This window comes from Bombina bombina, chromosome 2 (assembly GCF_027579735.1).
Source record: "Bombina bombina isolate aBomBom1 chromosome 2, aBomBom1.pri, whole genome shotgun sequence".
NCBI lineage: Eukaryota > Metazoa > Chordata > Amphibia > Anura > Bombinatoridae > Bombina > Bombina bombina.
The window spans coordinates 475,708,937-475,731,812 of NC_069500.1; the positions used below are offsets into that span (position 1 = coordinate 475,708,937).

The window sequence follows — 22,876 nt, forward strand, 5'->3', positions numbered from 1 at the left end:
AATGTTTACCCCGTGAATATTTTTATAGCTAGTAATTCATTTAACCAATGCAGGCTTTCAGATTTTTTTTTTTTTTTTAAACTAAAGAGAGCTGTTGATTTGCATCGCTAAAAGCAAACCCTGTACTTTCTGCAAATTGGACCAGAGCAACAAAGAGCAATGCTGACTTTCTTTTGCTTATTTTCTTTACATTATTGCTACCTACATTGATTCTCAACTTTCTTTAAGATACAGTTTTTCTGGAGGAAATGGTTTTCTCAAGCAAATACTACTTTTATAACTGAGCACATTTTGTAAGATGCATGAGAGTTTGCAAGAGCCATTGAATAGTGATTTTATTATGTTTTTGTTTTTCTATCTTTGCCCAGATTTCATGGGTATGGAGTGAGTTATTTTAAATATGCATTCAGTCAAATGTTATTACAGAATGGCATTTAGCAGTTTACTCATTATGACTTCTACATATTCAGTCCCATAACAGAAGAGTGTAATATTGAAGTTAGAGAGTCAAGTGTAATTTACATTACTCTCTAATAGAAGATCTATGATTGACATCTAAGCATTATGAACCCTATGATCTCTTCATATTTAGTTACAACCTCTGCTGATAAAATCAACAGGTCAGCTAAGAGCTTGAAGCTATGCATGGAAAAATTAGAAGGGGAATTCAAGTCCAGCCATGGAGAAGAAGTTAAGGGAAATGAGACAAAGTTTCACAATCTGCTTAATCATGCATCCACCTCTTATTCTAATCCATTGGATCTTGGAACAAAAAACACAGTCATACTCCACACCCCAGCAGGGAAACGGATGGAAAATATTGATGTGTGTCTTTCTGAACAACTAAAAACCTTGCAAGCTTATGCAGGAGATGTGATTTTAGAACAACCAAAAGAGAACATTTGTGTGATAGAGTCTTTGCATTGTATAAAGAAGAAATCAGATGAAGATTTAATCCAGAGAAAACCAAAGGAGGAAGATAAACAGAATGGTATAAAAGAAATGTTAGATAATGGTTGCTGTGCAGTTGAGGATATAACTGAAGATAAAAGTGAAATGTTGGAGAAAAATTACTGGAATGCTGATGCTCTGAGAGGAAATGTGAATGTTATACTTTATAAAATGGAGGAAGAAGAATGTAGAATATGGAATGAACAAGAGTACCCTGCAACATTCACATTTTGTGAGAAGCTGGGGCAATCTTCTGCACAAAAACATTTTCAAAAAAGCATTGGCACAGAGGACTGTGGTATTAAGAAAGCAAAGCTATACAGAAGAACTCTTAGTGAGAGTTTAATATTTCTCAGAGGAAAAATGCCAAAAATTCAGCGTTCTGTTTCAGAAAGTTGCTCTGAAAACAGACAAGTTACCAAACTTAAATTGCAAGGACATTTAGTAAACTGTGAAGGTACTGAAAATATGGAGAAGGAAGAAGTGGGAAGTCTGGACCAGGGTATTGTACCGTATGTGAACTTAGAAATGACAATATATAACGGCAGTCAAAAAAAGAAAAATTGTATGTCAGGTACGAAGGCAACGGAAGAGGTGGACAAAAATGTTGAAGCAAACAATTTGTTTCTCAAATTCAACAGTCATTCTGATACTAATATTGAGAAAGATATCCACTCAGAAAATGGAAAAGACGTAGAATGTCCTATATCCCTGGCAAGAAATGCGGACAGTTCTTTACTAGTGAGTAAGGAGACAACCATTTGTAACCCAGTGCATCACAACAGTGTATCAGATTTCAGAGCAGACACACCTACTAATGATAGTGCTGTGCACACTAAGGAGATCTCCGGCGAGAGTGTTGTGATTCCAGTAGGTCACATTTACCAAGACAGAAATCAAGAGGTAGATGAATCAAAATACCTTTCAGTGGCAGATGCAAGGAAAGCCTTTGAGACCTCTACAAAAAGCAAAAGCTTTGATTTCAAACCCAAAAGAGGTAATGACCATTATTGGCATTAAAATAATATAAATCAATTGTTTGCCTGAAAGCTTTAATTCCATTATTGTCTCTCCTACTTTCTATGAATGTCACTAAAACGTTCTTGTGGTTTCTAACGCATACTTGCCTGTTTCTCCATATCTAACATTAGCTAGAAGAAATGTATTTTGTCACTGTTGTTCTAAAATGTCTAAAATTATTTACCCATTATTTTAAAAATGTATAAATTAGCCATATGTATATATTAAACAAAGAGAATATGTACATGCTAAACTCCTTCCCTGTGCTTGTGTGTACTCTCTCACCTTCCCTCTGTCAGTTTATCTTTCTACCTTATCCCTGTCTCTCTTCATATCTGTCATTGCGTGTTTTTTATTCTTCCCTTCTTTTTGCTCCCTCAGGGTAAATTTATTAATGTGCGAGCGGACATGATACGATGTAGCGTATCATGTCTGCCGCACGTCGATAAATGCTGACAGCATATGCTGTTGGCATTTATCATTGCACCAGAAGTTTTTGTGAACTGCTGGTGCAATGCTGCCCTGCAGATAATCAGCCGCTAGCAGGGGGTGTCAATCAACCCAATCATATTCGATCGGGTTGATTTCTGTCCGCCGCCTCATAGCAGGCAAACAGGTTATGGAGCAGAGGTCTTTAGGGGCATCAAGCTCCATACGGATCTTGATAAATTGACCCCTAGGTGTGTATTTTTCTCCATTCCTTGCCTCTTGGTCCCCCCCTGTTTTATCTTCTTCCTCTTAAAGGGACAGTCTACTTGAAAAAAAATGTATTGTTTAAAAAGAAAGATAATCCCTTTATTATCCATTCCCCAGTTTTGCATAACCCACACGCTTATATTAATATACTTTTTACCTCTGTGATTACCTTGTGTCTCAGTCTCTGCTTAGACTTGCATTTTAGCCAATCAGTGTTGGCTCATAAATAACTCCACGGGAGTGAGCACAATGTTGTCTAAATGGCACACATTAACTAGCAGTGTCTTAACTGTGAAAAACTGCACTGAGATAAGAGGCGACCTACAAGGGCTTAGAAATCAGTTTGAGCCTTTCTAAGTTTAGGTTTGAACAAAGAAAATGTGATGACAAAAGTAAATTTAAAAAGTGTTTAAAATTGCATGCACTATCTGAATCGTGAAAGTTTAATTTTGACTTGACTGTCCCTTTAAGAAAATTACTGACTCATCAATCTATTATGTAATCACCATTGACCAAATATTTACCATTAGCCCAATATTTACTTTACAGGGAATATAAAACCTATATTTCAGCGATTTAGAAGATCTATATTAAAATATATATATATATATATTTGTCTTTCGGTGGAGAAAAAGGCACCTACTACTTATAATTGTATGTTGAATGCACTATAACCTATTTTGTTTGCTTAGAGTATATAGAATATTTTTTTTCTTTCCAGTATGAAGAATTTACACTGTATAGTACTTGCAATTAATATCTAAGCTATAAACCCACATTTTGAATTCTTTTATATATTTCCATTGCAGTACTTTCTTTCTTTTCTCACTTGATGTTACCAAAATAAATAAATGTTTTCTATTGTTTTCATTACCATATGCAACTATAAGTATAAGATTGCTGTTATCCAACGACTGGGCAGCTAAGGAATAGTTAACTACATAGTATTGATTATTCTGATTTTGACTAGATGGTTGTTACAGCACCTCAGGGCTAGTGTGTGCACCTATTTGGTTCCATATTTTACTTTTTGCTGGAGCAGCCTATCAAGTGTTCAGTCAGGTTCCCATAGGAGCTTATAAATACTTGTATTATGGCACCCGATGGGGTTCTCATTAGTAAGTTTTGCTGTTGCTGCACATATTAGCAGTGATTGCCCTTTCACCCATCTGTGTTTACTTTATATTCCAGTCCAAGAATTATCTAGTAGGCTGTGCCTTGGATGAATGCTACCATACAACCTCATTTTTATTTAAAACGGTATCACTTATGCTTTAGAATTTTGATTTATTACATTTTTATATGTTTTGTTTTTGTTTTGTTTTGTTACCTATGGTTCTTATAACTATAAAATTGTCATGTTCAGTTTTACATAGATTTTACACACACACACGAGAAGTACTCAACCAGGAATGAACAGATCAGTAGCTTATTCTTTGAGTCACCACCTGGGAGCAGCCTCATTTAGAATTCTCTTGAAATATCACTTTGATCCAAACTATAAAAGCAGGTCCAGCCCTGAACTACCAGGCAAGCCTCCTCTGCACAAGGAACAATTAGTGACTTAGTGCATCTCAGTAAACTCTTAAATTTCATGTTTTTCTTGTCTTATTGGTAGCGTTTCTGTCTTAATAGAGAGAAAGAATTTACTTTTTCGATAATATTAGTTATATCCTATCATATTATATGATATTGAATGTATTGTCCTCTTAAAATGAGTGGCAACCACCCATTTTAACTCACCACATATATATAATCACAAACAGAGTAGCTGATTATTCACCCATTTCTTTAAGCCACACAAAAAAGCATGCAAAAGAGATTACTTCCTTCTGTAAGCCACCTTTAGACCAGTAAACCATGTATTTCTCATTGGAGCGCTACCCAGTATTAAGAAACCAATCTGTCCTTCAAAATGTGCTGCTCCACTAAAATTCTGCTGCCCTAGGCACAGTTCTAGTTGGCCTAGGCCAAAATATACCCATGGCGACCGCTAATATTGCCAGAAGGGTACTTTGGTTAAGACACTGGATGTTCATAGTTGCTCCAAAAGAAATATATATTTGTGTGATTTTAAGGCTTACATGAAACAGAAATTCAAGATCATATAATTATCCTTCAAGAAATTAATTAAAATTCCTGCTGGTTAAGAATTTTGATATCCAGAGAAATGTAAATGTAGTAACAACTGAAGTCCACAGCACCAATAATTTGAAGGAAAATGGTTTTGCAAGTTTTATAGCATGTATTTATCCTTTACAGCTTCATACAGCATAGACACCCAGCAGCAAATGCAACGTTTCAGGCGTTAACCCTTACTCATGCTAATCCAGAACACCTGTGAGCTGCTCCTTAAATACCATATGATTTAACCATTACCTCACCTTGATACAAAAACACACATTTAAAAACACAGTATACCCAGAGAAATGTAAAGGGAGACTTCACTCATGTAAAATAATATAAAATGAGCCATCCCCAGAAAACTGTAGTAGGAACACTTTTGCTTTTTCTATTTGGGTCTTTGGGTCTTGAACGTAATAAAGATATTACTAGACCAGCTTGCATACATTTTCTCTACTAAACTTCAGACATTGCAAAAGCATGTTAAAATATTGCATTTAACAATGGATTATTTACTAGCTATTATCAGTTATATCTCTCCACTCAAATTTATTGTGTCTGTGAACCTCAAAAAATTGTATTTTCATATTCCCAGTTGCCACAATTCGTTAATGTTCTTTCCAATTCACCTTGTGGATAATCATTTTGTTTATTGACTTTCCATTGTCCTGAGAACATTTACAAAGAACATAGAGAGACTTATTGCAGAATGTAGGTGACATTCCAGTTTTTGTTACTTCTGAAGAACTTCTAAACAAGCATCAAGTCCTGTCCAAACACAAATAGAAATCTCCAGAAAAGTAGCCCTATTCCCCAGTTGAATTGTCCAATCACATCTTTAGCAAGACATAATTCTGATTTCAACCCCTATGGGTTTTCTTCTCCACAGATCCTGCCACCCTGAGATAGGAAATGATTTTAAAAATGAATTAACAAATCAGAGAAGATAGGGGAAAGGGAGATTTTGGTGCACACAAATTAAAAACACTTAGAACTTTTCCAACTCCTAAAATAGAGAAGAATAAAAAATATTTCAAAAGCTACGTTATTTGAGCCATAATGTTTTTTTTTCTTTTCAATTGTGTATAGATCGAAATGTGTAGGTTTTATAATATTTTTTTGTTGCGAGTCTCTCTGAAGACAATATTTACAGCTATTGGTAAGGCAATTGGTGGGGTCTTGCCACATACAGCAGTGGGAAACGCCTTTTTTACTCCAGGAGGTGGCTTTAAGTGAAGTTAGCCAGCAAATGTTTGTGTTGGTTAAAGGGACACTAAAGTAAAAATTAAACTTTCTTGAACCCTATAGGGCATGCAATTTTAAAGGGGATAGGAAAGGGGAAATTAAACTTGCATGATTCAGATAGAGCATTTTATATTAAAGGACCATTAAAGGGACAGTCAAGTCCAAAAAAAACTTTCATGATTTAAATAGGGCATGCAATTTTAAACAACTTCCCAATTTACTTTTATTACCAATTTTGCTTTGTTCTCTTGGTATTCTTAGTTGAAAGCTAAACCTAGGAGATTCATATGCTAATTTCTTAGACCTTGAAGACTGCCTCTAATCTGAATACATTTTGACCACTAGAGGGCATTAGTTCACATGTTTCATATAGATAACATTGAGCTCATGCACGTAAAGTGACCTAGGAGTGAGCACTGACTGGCTAAAATGCATGTCTGTCAAAAGAACTGAAATAAGGAGGCAGTCAGCAGAGGCTTAGATACAAGATAATTACAGAGGTAAAACGTGTATTATTATAACTGTGTTGGATATGCAAAACTGGGGAATGAGTAATAAAGGGATTATCTTTCTTTTTAAACAACACAGATTCTGGTGTTGACTGTCCCTTTAAATACAGTAGAATTACATAATAAACAAGTGCATAATAAAAAGACAATACAATAACACTTACTCTGAATTTCATATAAACAGTAGATTTTTTCCTGACAAATTTATTTTTTCTATTTTCTGCCCCCCCCCGTATCATGTGACAGCCATCAGCCAATCACAGACTAGTATATGTATACCCTGTGAGCTTGTGCACATGCTCAGTAAGATCTTCTTCCCCAGAAAGTGTAAATATAAAAATACTGTGCAAAATGTGTTAATGGAAGTAAATTGGAAAATGGCTTATGCTGCTGCTCTGTCTGAATCATAAAAGTTTGTTTTGACTTGAGTGTCCCTTTAAGACACTTTTAAATTCACTCCTATTTTCAAATGTATTTTTTTCTCTTGGTATCCATTGTTGAAAAATAATATGTACATACCCTACACTAGTGGGAGCTAGCTAGTGATTGGTGCATAGCTAGCTCTCTGCAGTGTATTGATCAAGGGAAGGAAGCAGATTTAGTAACAGAAGTAAATTGGAAAGTTGTTTAAATGGTATGCTCTATCTGAATCCTGAAATTGTACTACCGGCTTTCTCCAATCATAGCATGACCTCAGGCAATGACTACCCTGGGGGGAAAGCCGTGATTGGAGGAAGCCGGATTAGTCATTGCTGATGTGTGAAGAGAGGATTTCCAGGAGGGGGAAGCTGCTCTGGCTGTGAAAAGAAAAAAAGGTAAGTTTTTAATCAAAACGGCTGCTTTGTAAACTTTTATGAATGAAAGTGCCCCTGCTTTTAATAGTATTTTAAAAAAACGGGCTTTCATTCATTAAAGTTTACCTTCACTTTATTCACTGTATTTATAATGCTCTATACTCTATTCTTTCTTTGGTAAATCTTTGTGGTAATTGGTACTAGGGTGGATATAGAACTTAAATCATACCTACAAACATTTTGCTTGCCCTATATTTCTAAGTAGCTCACACCAAGCTTTCATCCCTTTCATTACTGATTTTTGACAATGATGAATATTTAGCAGAAAGGGGGCGTCATCTAATACCCACCTAAAAACATGGTGGTGTAGGCTTTGGTTACAGTTCCTGACCCTTTTTTCATAATGTGGTGAAAGTCTATGAGCAATTACTCCTGGAATTCCACTCCTGGCCACTAGGAGGAGGCAAAGATTTCAAAAGCTCTAGGAGCACTTAATACCTTCCACCTCTTTGGTATTCCAGTCTTTTTCTTGTCTTCAATGGAATAAGATGAAGAATTGAGGTGCTCTAGATTCTTCATTTAGAGGGGTCCTCAGAACGATGTGAGGCCCATTTTCCCTTCAGAGAGCTGCTACTGAGGGGAGATTGGAGTTAGTCACAAGTTAAACTCCCATTGAAGGAGTTAGTCACAAGTTTGCCACAGGTGTTGCGAGGACTTGTCCCTTAGCCTCCTCCTGTTGAGTCATCAATATAGTCCACACATAGATATTTACTATTCTTTGAAAAAAAAATTGACCATTCTATAAAACTTGAAGCATCAAAACAAATTTGTAAGAATTAAAGGAAATACATTTGACTAGCACCAAACTTCTAAATAACATTCAGGCTCCTCTGGCATTATTTAAAACAATTTGATTTCCAGTTTGTGGTTCTTCCTTTTGGTCTAGACATAGCTCGGTAGGTCTTTAACAATGTACTTGTCCCTCGCTGGATGATATCCTGGTATAGGCTTTATCAATTGAAATTGCAGCCTGATATACCTTAATGGGGTTACAAACCATTCACACTTAAACCTGTAGACATGCAGGGGATTAAGAAAGAAATATTCTGGTGATGGTCTATAAAAATTATATGTGTGTAGGTGTGATTTATACCTCAACAAGGGTTAACTAATCACTCTAAAGCTTATAGCTGTTATATTTTATAGATTCTATCTTGCCTTGCAATCAAATATAACTAATGTGTGCCTTAAATGCTTAAAAGGATAGAAAGGTCAAAATTAAAATTGTGCGTGGGTGCATTTCAGTTTTGAATTGAAACAACAAACCTTCTCAGAGAGTCAGTGGTGGCTTTTATGACACAAATTGTCTTCACTGGCTCAATACACAACACTGCCAGCTCCCTTAGGTGTGTTGTTTAAATGCTGGTGTACTCTGCACTTACAGGATATGTGTGTATGCCACTGAAACTCAGTAATAACTTTTACTAGAAGCATTTTTGCTAATTAAAGTATATTGCAAAATTCACTTTAAAGTACAAGGGCTTTGCTCTGGGATGGAATAGACGTCATGGCTATACTTGCAATATCATTGAAGCCAAACGCATTAATGGGACACAGGTTTATATTTATTTATTTATAAACTTTTGTTTATTTATTGTCAGTAGAGAAATTGAGAATAACTCAGTCAAGCTATAAATCATGAGGGAAAAACATTCCAAAAAACATAACATTAACAATTCTATTAGTCATACAAAGCATACTAAGTATGTTAAAACGTCCCTCTAACATCTTCCTGGAACAGATTCCCCTCATATTTTTCTTAAAATATTGAGAAAACAGTCCATTTCTCCTGAACAGCAAGCGTTTTAAAAGCAATGAAAACGTGGACAATGCAATTAGTTGTAACAAAAACTGTAATAACATAAACATTATCACCTGTGCCATGTAAGTAATTTCCTTCTCACTCCCGAAAGATAATGGGTATCTGAAACCTAAACGCTGTGAAAGTCAACCACCCATTCCAGGTTTATCAAGAGTTTATCTGACTAAAAAATTTTTTCATCTTCTGCTGCAATGGACTACATGGTAATCATTTATTTGAACACAACTCCAGAAGCATTTTACTAAGTTGCATATTACAACATTACAAGTATTTTTTTTTCTTTGTGAAATCACAACCCCACTGTTTTGTCCAAAGGATTAATCTTTTTCCCAAACAAGGCTGTGCTTAATATAGTTTTCAACAGCCCTACTGGACTGTGATCACCAGAGACATTACTTAGTCTAATTGGTTAGGGTAAAGTCTGTATCAGTTCAGAGAACAGGAGGCTCGCCTTGTCAAGAGTCAATTCCAAACAATACCATGATACCTAGACCTTTACATTCATCAGTTTTGTTTACTACTGAATGCACAAGGTGGTGGCCACTCGCAGAATTCAGCTATTTTCTGAGCCGGATTTCTTGTGAAAGTGCAACACACTAAGATCTGTCAAATCCAGGTCTTAGTGTATTGCACTTTCACAAGAAGAAATCCGGCTCCGAAAAGAGCCGACTGATGCGAGCGGCTAACTTCTTCCACATTCAGCAGTGAACGAAACTGCCGAATGCACAGGTCTAAAGAGCAGCATACATCAGCTGACAGTAAGCTAAGCAGCAGTCCTGAGCCTTTAGACTATTCATCCTAGAGACTGATCTTTTCATGTGGATGTTTCTCTGGCAATATGGGGAAGTTCAGAAACAGATCTTATAGAAATAAGGAGGATATTAAATACCCTGACATTTTAATGTGAACTATTTATTTATGCATTATAAAACAACTTTGCAATGCAATGGTCTTATTTATTTTGCCCCCTTTTGTGTATTGTGAAGTGAATTTCTCCAACATAGGTGTGTCCGGTCCACGGCGTCATCCTTACTTGTGGGATATTCTCTTCCCCAACAGGAAATGGCAAAGAGCCCAGCAAAGCTGGTCACATGATCCCTCCTAGGCTCCGCCTTCCCCAGTCATTCTCTTTGCCGTTGTACAGGCAACATCTCCACGGAGATGGCTTAGAGTTTTTTGGTGTTTAAATGTAGTTTTTATTCTTCAATCAAGAGTTTGTTATTTTAAAATAGTGCTGGTATGTACTATTTACTCTGAAACAGAAAAGAGATGAAGATTTCTGTTTGTAAGAGGAAAATGATTTTAGCAACCGTTACTAAAATCGATGGCTGTTTCCACACAGGACTGTTGAGAGGAATTAACTTCAGTTGGGGGAAACAGTGAGCAGACTTTTGCTGCTTGAGGTATGACACATTTCTAACAAGACTCGGTAATGCTGGAAGCTGTCATTTTCCCTATGGGAACCGGTAAGCCATTTTCTTAGTTTAAGTAAAAGAATAAAGGGCTTCATTAGGGCTTAAAAAACTGGTAGACATTTTTCTGGGCTAAAACGATTACTTTACTAAGTATATTTGGCAGATTATTACTTTTAATAGTTGTTAAATCTTGGGGATTGTTTTAATAAAAACGGCAGGCACTGTATTGGACACCTTTTTCACTGGGGGCCTTTTCTAGTCATAGCCAGAGCCTCATTTTCGCGCCTCTAATGCGCAGTTGTTTTTGGAAAGCATGGCATGCAGATGCATGTGTGAGGAGCTAAGAACCACTGAAAAAGCTTATAGAAGGCATCATTTGGTATCGTATTCCCCTCTGGGCTTGGTTGGGTCTCAGCAAAGCAGATACCTGGGACTGTATAGGGGTTAAATGTAAAAACGGCTCCGGTTCCGTTATTTTAAGGGTTAAAGCTTTCAAATTTGGTGTGCAATACTTTTAAGGCTTTAAGTTACTGTGGTGAAATTTTGGTGAAATTTGAACAATTCCTTCATACTTTTTCACATATTCAGTAATAAAGTGTGTTCAGTTTGAAATTTAAAGGGACAGTAACGGTTTTATTGTAAAACGTTTTTTGTGCTTTGTTGACAAGTTTAAGCCTGTTTAACATGTCTGAACCATCAGATAACGATGTTCTATATGTATGAAAGCCAATGTGTCTCTCCATTTAAATATATGTGATATATTTGTGTCATAATGTCCAAACAAAGTAGGGATAATAATGCCATAGATATGATATTGCCCAAGATGATTCCTCTAATGAGGGGAGTAAGCATGGTACTGCATCATCCCCTTCTGTGTCTACACCAGTTTTGCCCACACAAGAGGCCCCTAGTACATCTAGTGCGCCAATACTTATTACCATACAACAATTAATGGCTGTAATGGATAATTCTATTGCATGCATTTTTTCCAAAATGCCTACTTATCAGAGAAAGCGTGATTGCTCTGTTTTAAACACTGAAGAGCAAGAGGACGCTGATGATATCTGTTCTGACATACCCTCACACCTATCTGAAGGGGCCAGGAGGGAGGTTTTGTCTGAGGGAGAAATTTCAGATTCAGGGACAATTTCTCAACAAGCAGAACCTGATATTGTAACTTTTAAATTTAAATTTCAACATCTCCACGCACTACTTAAGGAGGTATTATCTACTCTGGATGATTGTGACAATTTGGTCATTCCAGAGAAATTAGGTAAGATGGACAAGTTCCTAGAGGTTCCAGTGCCCCCCAATGTTTTTCCTATACCCAAGCGGGTGGCGGACATAGTAAATAAGGAGTGGGAAAGGCCCGGCATACCTTTTGTCCTCCCCCTATATTTAAGAAATTAGTTCCTATAGTCGACCCCAGAAAGGACTTATAGCATACAGTCCCCAAGGTCGAGGGGGCGGTTTCTACTCTAAACAAACGCACTTCTATTCCTATAGAAGATAGTTGTGATTTCAAGATCCTATGGATTAAAGGTTAGAGGGTTTGCTTAAAAAGATGTTTGTTCAGCAAGGTTACCTTCTACAACCAATTTCATGCATTGTTCCTGTCACTACAGCTGCGTGTTTCTGGTTCGAAGAACTAGAAAAGTCGCTCAATAAAGAATCTTCGTACGAGGAGGTTTTGGACAGAGTTCAAGCTCTTAAATTGGCTAACTCTTTTTTATTTTAGATGCCGCTTTGCAATTAGCTAGATTAGCGGCGAATAATTCAGGGTTTGCTATCGTGGCGCGCAGAGCGCTTTTGCTTAACATCCCTTTCAAGGGTAAAACACTGTTTGGCCCTGACTTGAAAGAGATTATTTCAGACATCACTGGGGGAAAGGGCCACGCCCTTCCTCTGGATAGGTCTTTTAAGGCTAAAAAGAAGCCAAATTTTCGTCCCTTTCGCAGAAACGGACCAGCCTCAAATTCTACACCCTCTAAGCAAGAGGGTAATACTTCTCAAACCAAGCCAGCCTGGAGGCCGATGCAAGGCTGGAACAAGGGTAAGCAGGCCAAGTCACCTGCCACTGCTACCAAAACAGCATGAAGTGTTGGCCCCCGATCTGGGAAGGATCTGGTGGGGGGCAGACTTTCTCTCTTTGCTCAGGCTGGGGCAAGAGATGTTCAGGATCCTTGGGCGCTAGAAATAGTTTCTCAAGGTTATCTCCTGGAATTCAGGGAACTACCCCCAAGGGGAAGGTTCCACGGGTCTCAATTATCTTCGAACAGGCATTCTTACACTGTGTAGAAGACCTGTTAAGCATGGGAGTGATTCATCCTGTTCCATTAGGAGAACAAGGGATGGGTTTTTACTCCAACCTGTTCATAATTCCCAAAAAAGAGGGAACATTCAGACCTATTTTAGATCTCAAGATTCTAAACAAGTTTCTATGGGTTTCATCATTTAAAATGGAAACCATTCGAACGATCCTTCCTACCATCCAGGAAGGTCAATTCATGACCACGGTGGACTTAAAGGATGCGTACCTACGTATTCCTATCCACAAGGAACATTTTCGGTTCCTAAGGTTCGTCTTTCTGGACAAGCATTACCTGTGGCACTTCCATTCGGATTAGCCACTGCTCCAAGGATTTTCACAAGGGTACTAGGGTCCCTTCTAGCGGTGCTAAGACCAAGGGGCATTGCAGTAGTACCTTACGTGGACGACATCCTGATTCAAGTGTCGTCTCTGTCAAAAGCAAGGGCTCATACGGACATTGTCCTAGCCTTTCTCAGATCTCACAGGTGGAAAGTGAACATAGAAAAAAGTTCTCTGTCCCCGTCAACAAGAGTTCCCTTCTTGGGAACAATAATAGTTTCCTTAGAAATGAAGGTTTTTCTGACAGAGGCCAGAAAATCAAAACTTCTAAGCTCTTGTCAAGTACTTCATTCTGTTCTTCTTCCTTCCATAGCGCAGTCCATGGAAGTAATAGGTTTGATGGTTGCGGCAATGGACATAGTTCCTTTTGCACAAATTCATCTAAGACCATTGCACCTGTGCATGCTCAGACAGTGGAATGGGGATTATACAGACTTGTCTCCGACGATACAAGTAGATCAAATAACCAGAGATTCACTCCGTTGGTGGCTGACCCTGGACAACCTGTCACAGGGAATGAGCTTCCGCAGACCAGAATAGGTCATTGTCACGACCGACGCCAGTCTGGTGGGCTGGGGCGCGGTCTGGGAACCCCTGAAAACTCAGGGTCTATGGTTTCGGGAAGACTCTCTTCTCCCGATAAACATAATGGAACTGAGAGCGATATTCAATGCTCTCAAGGCTTGGCCTCAACTAGCAAAGGCCAAATTCATATATCAACCATCAGGGGGTAACAAGGAGTTCCCTGGCGATGGAGGAGCATCCGGGGGAGTGGGAACTCCATCTGGAAATCTTTGCCCAAATAACTCAATTATGGGGCATTCCAGACATGGTTCTGATGGCCTCTCGTCAGAACTTCATGGTCCCTTGTTACGGGTCCAAATCCAGGGATCCCAAGGCGACTCTATTGGATACAATAGTAGCACCTTGGATCTTCAACCTAGCTTATGTATTCCCACCGTTTCCTCTCATTCCCAGGCTGGTAGCCAGGATCAATCTGGAGAGGGCTTCGGTGACCTTGATAGTTCCTGTGTGGCCACGCAGGACTTGGTATGCAGACCTGGTGAATGTGTCATCGGCTCCACCATGGAAGCTACCTTTGAGACAGGACCTTCTTATTCAGGGTCCATTCGAACATCCGAATCTGGTTTTCCTCCAACTGACTGCTTGGAGTTTGAATGCTTGATTTTATCAAAGCGTGGGTTTTCAGATTCTGTAATAGATACTCTTATTCAGGCTAGAAAGCCTGTAACTAGAAAAATTTACCATAATATATGGAAAAAATATATCTGTTGGTGTGAATCTAAAGGATTCCCATGGAACAAGATAAAAATTCCTAAGATTCTTTCCTTTCTACAAGAAGGTTTGGAGAAAGGATTTTCTGCGAGTTCTCTGAAGGGACAGATCTCTGCTTTATCTGTTTTACTTCACAAAAGGCTGGCAGCTGTGCCAGACGTTTAAGCGTTTGTTCAGGCTCTGGTTAGAATCAAGCCTGTTTACAGACCTTTGACTCTTCCCTGGAGTCTTAATCTAGTTCTTTCAGTTTTTCAAGGGGTTCCGTTTGAACCCTTACATTCCGTAGATATTAAGTTATTATCTTGGAAAGTTTTGTTTTAGGTTGCAATTTCTTCCGCTAGAAGGGTTTCTGAGTTATCTGCTCTGCAGTGTTCTCCGCCCTATCTGGTCCATGCAGATAAGGTGGTTTTTACGTACTGAGCCTGGTTTTCTTCCGAAGGTTGTTTCCAACAAAAATATTAACCAGGAGATAGTTGTACCTTATTTGTGTCCGAATCCAGTTTCATAGAAGGAACGTTTGTTACACAATTTGGACGTTGTCCGTGCTCTAAAATTCTATTTAGATGCTACAAAGGATTTCAGTCAAACATCTTCCTTGTTTGTTGTTTATTCTGGTAAAAGGAGAGGTCAAAAAGCAACTTCTACCTCTCTATCTTTTTGGCTTAAAAGCATCATCAGATTGGCTTATGAGACTGCCGGACGGCAGCCTCCTGAAAGAATCACAGCTCATTCCACTAGGGCCGTGGCTTCCACATGGGCCTTTAAGAACGAGGCTTCTTTTGATCAGATATGTAAGGCAGCGACTTGGTCTTCACTGCACACTTTTACCAAATTTTACAAATTTGATACTTTTGCTTCTTCTGAGGCTATTTTTTGGGAGAAAGGTTTTGCAAACCGTGGTGCCTTCCATCTAGGTGACCTGATTTGCTCCCTCCCATCATCCGTGTCCTAAAGCTTTGGTATTGGTTCCCACAAGTAAGGATGACGCCGTGGACCGGACACACCTATGTTGGAGAAAACAGAATTTATGTTTACCTGATAAATTACTTTCTCCAACGGTGTGTCCGGTCCACGGCCCGCCCTGGTTTTTTAATCAGGTCTGATGATTTATTTTCTTTAACTACAGTCACCACGGTATCATATGATTTCTCCTATGCAAATATTCCTCCTTTACGTCGGTCGAATGACTGGGGAAGGCGGAGCCTAGGAGGGATCATGTGACCAGCTTTGCTGGGCTCTTTGCCATTTCCTGTTGGGGAAGAGAATATCCCACAAGTAAGGATGACGCCGTGGACCGGACACACCGTTGGAGAAAGTAATTTATCAGGTAAACATAAATTCTGTTTTTCTAATTCTCTGTAAATGCACCCTCAAGACTTCTCAAGGCAATCCTCTATACATCTTTCCCTAATTTGCTTTAACAGATAACAACTGCAAAACAATTACCTTTAGACTAACTTAATGACCATGACTAGCCTTGACTGCAGACTCAGGCCCAAACTAGGTTCTACAAGTAAGGCAGGAGGTAGGTGGAGTTTGGCTGTTGAAAAACAATTGCAGCAAACAAAATTCTAATTTGTTTTAACATTTTAGACTTTGATGATATGTTATTATATAGCAAGACAACAAAAATGTAATCACAAGGTAACTGTCCCTTTAAATGAAAAACAAAAAGGTATTTGCCAGGAGTAGATGCTGAGGATCCCTCCTGCTGGATCAATAATTTTTCAGTTTTTCAGATCTGGTTCTTTTTACAAGGCACATTTACTGGTTTCTTTCCCAGTTATTTATCTTCTGCTAAAAAAATGTGATTCTGAAGAGTACGAAGTCATCTGAGAATGTGGTTTCATCCCTATTGAGGACTTTTAAACCTGTGAAGAGAGAGGTATTTACTAAGCTTTATTTATTATTGATACGGCAGAATCTGAAGATATTAAATTAATTATCCATCAATACTCAACTTGTTGGAGCTTCTGTTCTTCTGTTAAATTGTTAGAAGATCAGGGTAAAAAGAGATAATGTTCTACCGGTCTTTCTGGCTGTTTAAAAAAGAAAATTTCTCAAGTATCTCTATCCTCCATGGGAATTTAATCTGGTTTTGCAGGTTTTACATCATCATCCCTTTGAGCATTTGCAGAAACAACCTTTGATATTGTTGAGACTTAAAGGGACACTAAACCCAAATTTTTTTTCTTTCATGATTCAGATAGAGCATGCAATTTTAAGCAACTCTCTAATTTACTCCTATTATGCATTTTTCTTCGTTCTCTTGCTATCTTTATTTAAAAAGCAGGAATGTGATGCATAGGAGTCGGCCAATTTTTGGTTGAGAAACTGGGTTATGCTTGCTTATTGGTGGGTAAATGTAAGCCTCCAATAAGCAAGTGCTATCCATGGTGCTGAACCTAAAATGGGTTGGCTGCTAAGATTTACATTCCTGCTTTTAAAATAAAGATAACAAGAGAACGAAGAAAAAATGATAATAGGAGTAGATTAGAAAAATGATTAAAAGGTCATGCTGTATCTGAATTATGAAAGAAAAAAATGGGTTCAGTGTCCCTTTAAGGCATTTTTTGTGGCTCTTCTTTTACTTTGTGTATTTAATTCTCTAAATAATAATTTAGACTGTGCTCATATAAAAAGAAAACTCTCCTATGCAGCCTTGATGCATTAAGAGTTATAAAACGCTAAAAGAAGACCCTGCTAACTTGAGGACACAGTATACTAGATGTGGACCAAGCATAAAGGAGCTTATATTGAGCAATAAAGCCACCTAGCTTTCTCTCCATACATTCACTTATTTTTACCAGTTTTATGGGCTAGATTTGGGAATGTTTGTTAGGCTGATGTGGGGTCTAGTTGTTAAGGCAAGATCATGTTATAAATTCATAGCAGCTCTCTTCACCTACATTATATGGCCAAAAGTATGCAGACACCCTTTCTAATTATTGAGTTCATGTGTTTCAGCCACACACATTGCTAACAGGTGCATACAATCTAGCATATAGCCATGACATCTCCATAGACAAAAATTGTCAGTACAATGGGTTGTACTGAAGAGCTCAGTAACTCACTGATCTTAAACGTGGCACTGTCATAGGATGCCACCTTTGCTACAAGTCCGTTTGTGTTATTTCTGCCCTACTAGATCTGCTCTGGTCAACTGCAAGTACTATTATTGTTAAGTGATAGCATCTAAGAGCAACAACAGCTCAGCCACAAAATGGTAGACTAGGGGCACTAGGAGTTCTGAAACGTATAAAAAAAATCACCTATATGTTGCATCACTTACTACAGAGTACAAAACTGCCTCTGAAAGCAACATCAGCACAAGAACTGTGTTGCAGGAGCTTCATGAAATGGGTTTCCGTGGCAAAGCAGCTGTGCACAAGCCTCAACATCAACATGTGCAATGCCAAGCATCAGCTGGAGTGATGTAATGCCCACTATCTGGCAGGCTGATGGAAGATGCTACCAACTGCAGTACATTGCCTATTGTAAAGTTTGGGGAGAAAGAATAATGGTCTGGCCTGCTTTATTTCATGTAATTGGCAAGAGTCCATGAGCTAGTGACGTATGGGATATACAATCCTATCAGGAGGGTCAAAAGTTTCCCAAACCTCAAAATGCCTATAATTACACCCCTCACCACACCCACAATTCAGTTTTACAAACTTTGCCTCCTATGGAGGTGGTGAAGTAAGTTTGTGCTTGATTTTTATGATTTCTTCTATGATAAGCGCTTCTAAGCATTCTGAAGCCCAGTTCTTTTCAGAGTACAACGTTTGTCAGAGGGATGTGAAGAGAGCCTATTGTTTTTATGGTTTCCCTTGCGGGAAATCTTTTTGAGGGTTCTCTGTTATCGGTCGTAGGGATTCATCTCCTACCTCCCTTTTCAGATCGACGATATACTCTTATATACCATTACCTCTGCTGATAGTTTTCAGTACTGGTTTGGCTATCTGCTATATGTGGATGGGTGTCTTTCTGTAAGTGTGTATCATTGTTTAAGACACTCTCAGCTATGGTTTGGCGCTTTATGTATTAATATAAAGTTTTAAATATATGTATTTTACTTATATTTGCCATGAGTCAGGTCTATGTGTATTTCCCTTTGCAGTCTGGCAATTTCGTTATGGGAATCATGTTTTAGGATGTTTGTCTTACCTGGGGTATAGTCTTTTTTCCAATTTGACCTGTTTTTTCTTTGAAAACTTGCGGGCATATTAGGCTCGCGAGGACGCAAAATGCTGTTATTTATTGTGTCATTCTTGGTGCGAGAATTTTTTTGGCACGAATGTGTGTCCGTAATGACGCAAGTTCATCATTTCCTGCGTCTTAGTTGACGTCAGGTTGTGTGGCGCAAAATTGTGTTTGTTATGACGCGAGTTGCGTCATTTCCGGATGATTGTTGGCGCCAACATTTTTTCAACTTCCTTTTGCATCGTGTGTCATACTTGGTGCCAAAAAAAAGTTAATCTTATTTTACTTCACTTCCTATATGCTCCTTGCCTTCTTTATGCTTAGAGGGCTATGCTATTTGCTTTTTTGTCAATGTTAGCATTTGCATTTTTTTCCATTCCTGAAACTGCTATATGTGGAAATAAGATATTTTTGTTTAAATGTTATTTTTTCTTTTACATTTTACAAGATGTCTCAATCTGATACTGTCTCAGAAGCTGCTGTAGGAACCATGATGCCTGAACACAGTTCTACCAAAGCTAAGTGTATCTGTTGTAAGCTAGTTGAGATTATATCTTCAGCTGTAGTATGTAACAGTTGTCATGATAAGCTTTTGCATGCAAAAAAGGTTTCTATTAGTGCTAGTACAGTATCTGTTGTTCCTTCAACATCTAAAGTACATGATATCCCTGTTGATATGAAAAATGATATTGCTGATGCGATACAGAAGGCTATGGCTGCTATACCGCCTTCAAATAAAGGTCTTTTAAAACTTCTCATAATTCTGATGAAATTTGTAATGACCAACAACATACTGATATATCCTCCTCTGATGAGGATCTCTCTGATTCGGAAGATCCTACTTCAGATATTGACACTGATAAATCAACTTATCTTTTTAAGATTGAGTATATTCGTTCTTTGTTAAAAGAAGTGTTGATAATTTTGGATATTGAGGAGTCTGGACCTCTTGATAATAAATCCAGTAAACATTTAAATTCTGTCTATAAACCTCCTGTGATTACTCCTGAGGTTTTTCCTGTTCATTATGCTATTTCTGATGTGATTGCTAAGGAATGGTCTAAGCCTGGTATTTATTTTGTTCCTCCTTCAAGGTTTAAAAAGTTGTATCCTTTGCCAGTGGCTAAGTTAGAGTTTTGGGAAAAAGATTTACTTTCTGGCTATATTCTCAGACTTGCCATTTCTATGGCTGATGTTGCGGCTGCATCAACTTTTTGGTTGAATAGCTTAACACATTAGGAAAAAGATTCTGATTTACATAGCATTGTTTGTTTGCTTCAACATGCTAATCATTTTATCTGTGATGCGTTTTTTGATATCATCAAGATTCTCTATCTCTATCATTTCAGGGTAATAATTTGTTTGGTTCCCAGTTGGAAGGGAGTTTTTTTTGCCCCAAGATAAAAAGGCTAAGGGTAAATCTAAAGCTTCTAATTGGTTTTGTTCCTTTCGCCAGAATAGAGAACAGAAAACCACTCCTTCCCCTAAGGACTCTGGCTCCAATTGGAAGCCATCTTCGAGTTGGAATAAATCCAAACCTGTAAGGGTCCCATCTTTCAAGATGGTGACTATAAGGACTATTCTGCCTTTTGTTCAGCAAGGTCATTATATGTCCTCAATAGACTTAAAGGATGCGTATCTTCACATTCAGATTCATCCAGACCACTATTGGTTTCTTAGATTCTCTTTTCTAGACAAGCATTACCAATTTGTTGCTATTCCATTTGGCCTAGCAACTGCTCCAAGAATCTTTTCGAAGGTTCTCGGTGCCCTTCTATCTGTAATCAGAGAGCAGGGTATTGCAGTGTTTCCTTATTTGGATGATATCTTGGTACTAGCTCAATCTTTTCATTTAGCAGAATCTCACACGAATCAACTTATGTTGTTTCTTCAAAAAGATAGTTGGAGGATCAATTTACCAAAGAGTTTCTTGATGCCTCAGACAAGGGTCATCTTTTTAGGTTTCCAGATAGATTCAGTGTCCTTTAACAGACAAGAGACAAATGAAATTGGTTTCTGCCTGTCGAAACCTTCAGTCTTGATCATTCCCTTCAATGGCTATGTGCATGGAAGTTTTAGGTCTCATGACTGCAGCATTGGACGTGATCGCCTTTGCTCATTTTCATATGAGACCTCTGCAGCTTTGCATGCTGAATCAATGGTGCAGGGATTATACTCGGATATCACAATTGATATACTTAAATCCCAACATTCAACTCTCTCTGTCCTGGTGGTTGGACCGTCATCGGTTTATTCAAGGGGCCTCTTTTGTTCATTGTTCCTGGACTGTGATTTCAATAGATGCAAGTCTCACAGGTTGGGGAGCTGTCTGGGGGTCTCTGACAGCACAAGGAGTTTGGAATCCTCAAGAGGCAAGGTTACCAATCAATATTTTAGAACTCTGTGCTATTTTCAGGGCTCTTCAGGCTTGGCCTCTATTAAAGAGAGAATCATTCATTCGTTTTCAGACAGACAATATCACAACTGTGACATATGTCAATCATCAGGGTGGGACTCGCAGTCCTTTAGCGATAAAAAGAAGTATCTTGGTTACTTTCTTGGGCAGAATCCAACTCCTGTCTAATTTCTGCGATACATATCCCAGGTGTAGACAGTTGGGAAGCGGATTATCTCAGTCGTCAGTCTTTACATACAGGGGACTGGTCTCTCCATCCAGATGTATTTTGTCAGATTGTACAGATGTGGGGTCTTCCTGAAATAGATCTGATGGCTTCTCATCTAAACAAGAAGCTTCCCAGGTACCTTTCCAGGTCCAGGGATCCTCAGGCAGAGATGGTGGATGCGTTAGCAGTTCCTTGGTTTTACTAACCTGCTTACATTTTTCCGCCTCTAGTTCTTCTTCCAAGGGTGATCTCCAAGATCATAATTGAACAATCCCATGTGTTTCTGATAGCACCAGCATGGCCTCACAGGTTTTGGTATGCAGATCTTGTCCGGATGTCCAGTTACCAACCTTGGCCACTTCCTTTAAGGCCAGACCTTCTGGGGGGTAGTTATCAAGCCATCAACTTTTCTGCCTTCGCCGGCCCAATACGCCCGCCTAAGCTCGCCTACCTTCGCCGCCGCGGACCTTAAAAAATACGCCTAAGTTATCAAAAAAAGCTGTCAAAAAGCCACGGGGCGATGAGCAGCGGACTGTGAGAGTTAACACTCATCCGATCTCGCTGCTCTTCGGCTGTTTGACAGCTTTCTTGCTAGCCTGTCACTAAGCACCCACACTAAACTGCACTGTTCTACCCCCTATACCGGCGCCCCCGGAGCCCCCCGCAACTAAATAAAGTTACTAACCCCTAAACTGCCACTCCTAGACCCCGCCGCAACTATTAAAAATGTATTAACCCCTAAACCGCCGCTCCTAGACCCCGCCGCAAGTCTTATAAATGTATTAACCCCTAAACCGCCGCTCCCGGACACCCCTGCCACCTACATTATACCTAGTAACCCCTATCCTGCCCCCCCTATACTGCCGCCCTCTGTAATAAAATTATTAAACCCTATCCTGCTGATCCCGCACCTCGCCGCAAATAAAAAAATTGTTTAACCCCTAAACCGCCGCTCCCTATATTAAATTTATTAACCCCTATCCTGCCCCACACGGTCGCCACCTATAATAAATTTATTGACCCCTATCCTGCCCCCCACTACACCGCCGCCACTGTAATAAAATTATTAGCCCCTAAACCTAAGTCTAACACTAACCCTAACACCCCCCTAACTTAAATATTAATTAAATACATCTAAATCATATTTATATTATTAACTAAGTTAATCCTATTTAAAACTAAATACTTACCTATAAAATAAACCCTAATATAGCTACAATATAAATAATAATTATATTGTAGCTATCTTAGGATTTATTTTTATTTTACAGGTACCTTTTAATTTATTTTAACTAGGTACAATAGCTATTAAATAATTATTAACTATTTAATAGCTTACCTAGCTAAAATAAAGAGAAATTAACCTGTAAAATAAAAACTAACCTAAGTTACAATTACACCTAACACTACACTATACTTTAATAAATTATTCCTATTTAAAACTAAATACTTACCTGTAAAATAAAT

General features: G+C 38.5%; 1 protein-coding gene across 1 annotated transcript in view; it reads left to right on the forward strand.

Annotated features, from left to right (window-relative positions):
- Positions 1-704: 704 nt before the first annotated feature.
- CORO1C (coronin 1C) overlaps positions 705-22,876 on the forward strand; it is a gene marked incomplete in the record, with an annotated part of 336,830 nt that continues 314,658 nt past the window's right edge. Inside the window, 1 exon segment of the mRNA XM_053702142.1 lies at positions 705-1,948. Coding sequence (XP_053558117.1) covers positions 811-1,948 — 1,138 coding nt within the window.